This window comes from Benincasa hispida, unplaced genomic scaffold (assembly GCF_027475165.1).
Source record: "Benincasa hispida cultivar pf3 unplaced genomic scaffold, pf3_genome.v1.1 HicScf481, whole genome shotgun sequence".
NCBI classification, from domain to species: Eukaryota; Viridiplantae; Streptophyta; class Magnoliopsida; order Cucurbitales; family Cucurbitaceae; genus Benincasa; species Benincasa hispida.
In genome coordinates this window covers 1-1539 of record NW_028326582.1, presented here as the reverse complement: position 1 = coordinate 1539, position 1539 = coordinate 1, and the positions used below count along the sequence as shown (strand labels likewise).

At 31.3% G+C, this 1539-nt stretch overlaps 1 protein-coding gene across 1 annotated transcript; it reads left to right on the top strand.

Moving 5' to 3' along the window:
• Positions 1-621: 621 nt before the first annotated feature.
• LOC150030186 (putative disease resistance protein At1g61190) lies at positions 622-1435 on the top strand (the record flags this gene model as incomplete). The annotated part of the gene is made up of 1 exon (XM_090309963.1): positions 622-1435. A coding segment is annotated over exon 1 (814 nt), but the record flags the coding sequence as incomplete, so codon positions are not given.
• Positions 1436-1539: the final 104 nt, after the last annotated feature.

The window sequence follows — 1539 nt, the reverse complement described above, 5'->3', positions numbered from 1 at the left end:
TTGTTTGGTACATTATCCCAAAAATACTTGACAGATTTGGTCAAATTATATAAATGAGACTAGATTCCTTTTTCTCAATATTTACACATATGTTTATAAATATATATAAATTTTAGAAATTTTAGATTTTTCAAAAATTTAAAAAACCGTTATCATGAGAAATGTTGAGAATCTCACATTGGAAAAATTAAAAAACCTAACAATGTTTATAAAATATGTGAGCTACTCCTTTTCTTATCAATTGATTTTGAGATGAAACACATTTTAACTAATACCTTATAGTAAAAAGAAGTATCATGTCTAGTAGAATTATAGAGTTACATGATGGAAGTGAAGAAGGAAGTTGCTGCTCTCTTTGGTCTTTTAAAATTAATAAAATTGCATATATAAAATTAAGAATTTAAGTTTATTTTCCATTTTGTTCTCTAAATTCTAAAAATTGGACACATATATAAATGTTTTATCAGATCAAGTTTTCTCCTCTCTTGATTTACATAGTTTGTATAGTTTGCTCATTTAATCCATTCTTGTTAGCATGGATAATAATTTTTCGTTCTTAACTCTTTAGATCATTTTGGGACAAGAAAGAATTTTGACGGGAGAAAAGAAACATAACAAAAAATGGATGCTGTAGTCGGGGTGGTAGTGGAGTATACAATTGGACCCATTTTGCATCAACTAGGTTACCTCTTTCGTTACAATGGAAATATCAAGAAACTTCAAGAGAAACATAGAACTCTCGAGACTACTAAAGATACCGTGCAAATTTTGGTTAGTCAAGATAAAGGCAAAGGGAATGCAATTTTCAATGAAGTTACGAAGTGGTTGGATAATGTGAAGGAAGTTTCGGACATGACAAAACAAAATGAAGAACTTAATCCCTCGTGCTTTAATTTTGTCAAACGACATCAATTATCTAGAAAAGCAAAGAAGATGGTGGAAGATATTGCTGAACTCATAAATGAAGGAAGACAGTTTAATAAAGATAATATTGATTATCCTGTACCTTCTTCAGATATTAATTGTCCTACCATCCCTACAGATTATCAAATTATTGAGTCAAGAACTTTACTGGTTGAAAACATTAAAGATGCACTTGCAAATCCTAATGTGAACAAACTTGGAGTATGTGGTATGGCAGGTGTTGGGAAAACTTCGTTGTTGAATGAAGTTAAGAAGTTAGTGTTGGAAAGCAATCTGTTTGATCGAGTGATTCAGGTGGAAGTGGGTCAATCTAAGAATGTAATCGACATTCAAGAAGAAATTAGAGGTGCATTAAATATGCAATGTGGGAAGATAACAGCATCTCTCCTACAGACTCATATTACTGAGAGGAAAGAGAATATCTTGTTTATGTTTGATGATTTGTGGAAGGATTATGATCTTGAAAAAGAGTTTGGAATTCCTTGTCGTTCAGAATCAAGGACGGAAGGGTGTAAGATACTTATGACAAGTCGTTCTCGACATACATTAACAAATCAAATGAATATAGAAAAGTTGTTCGAGCTGAATTCTCTAACTAAAAAAGAGTCTTGGAAG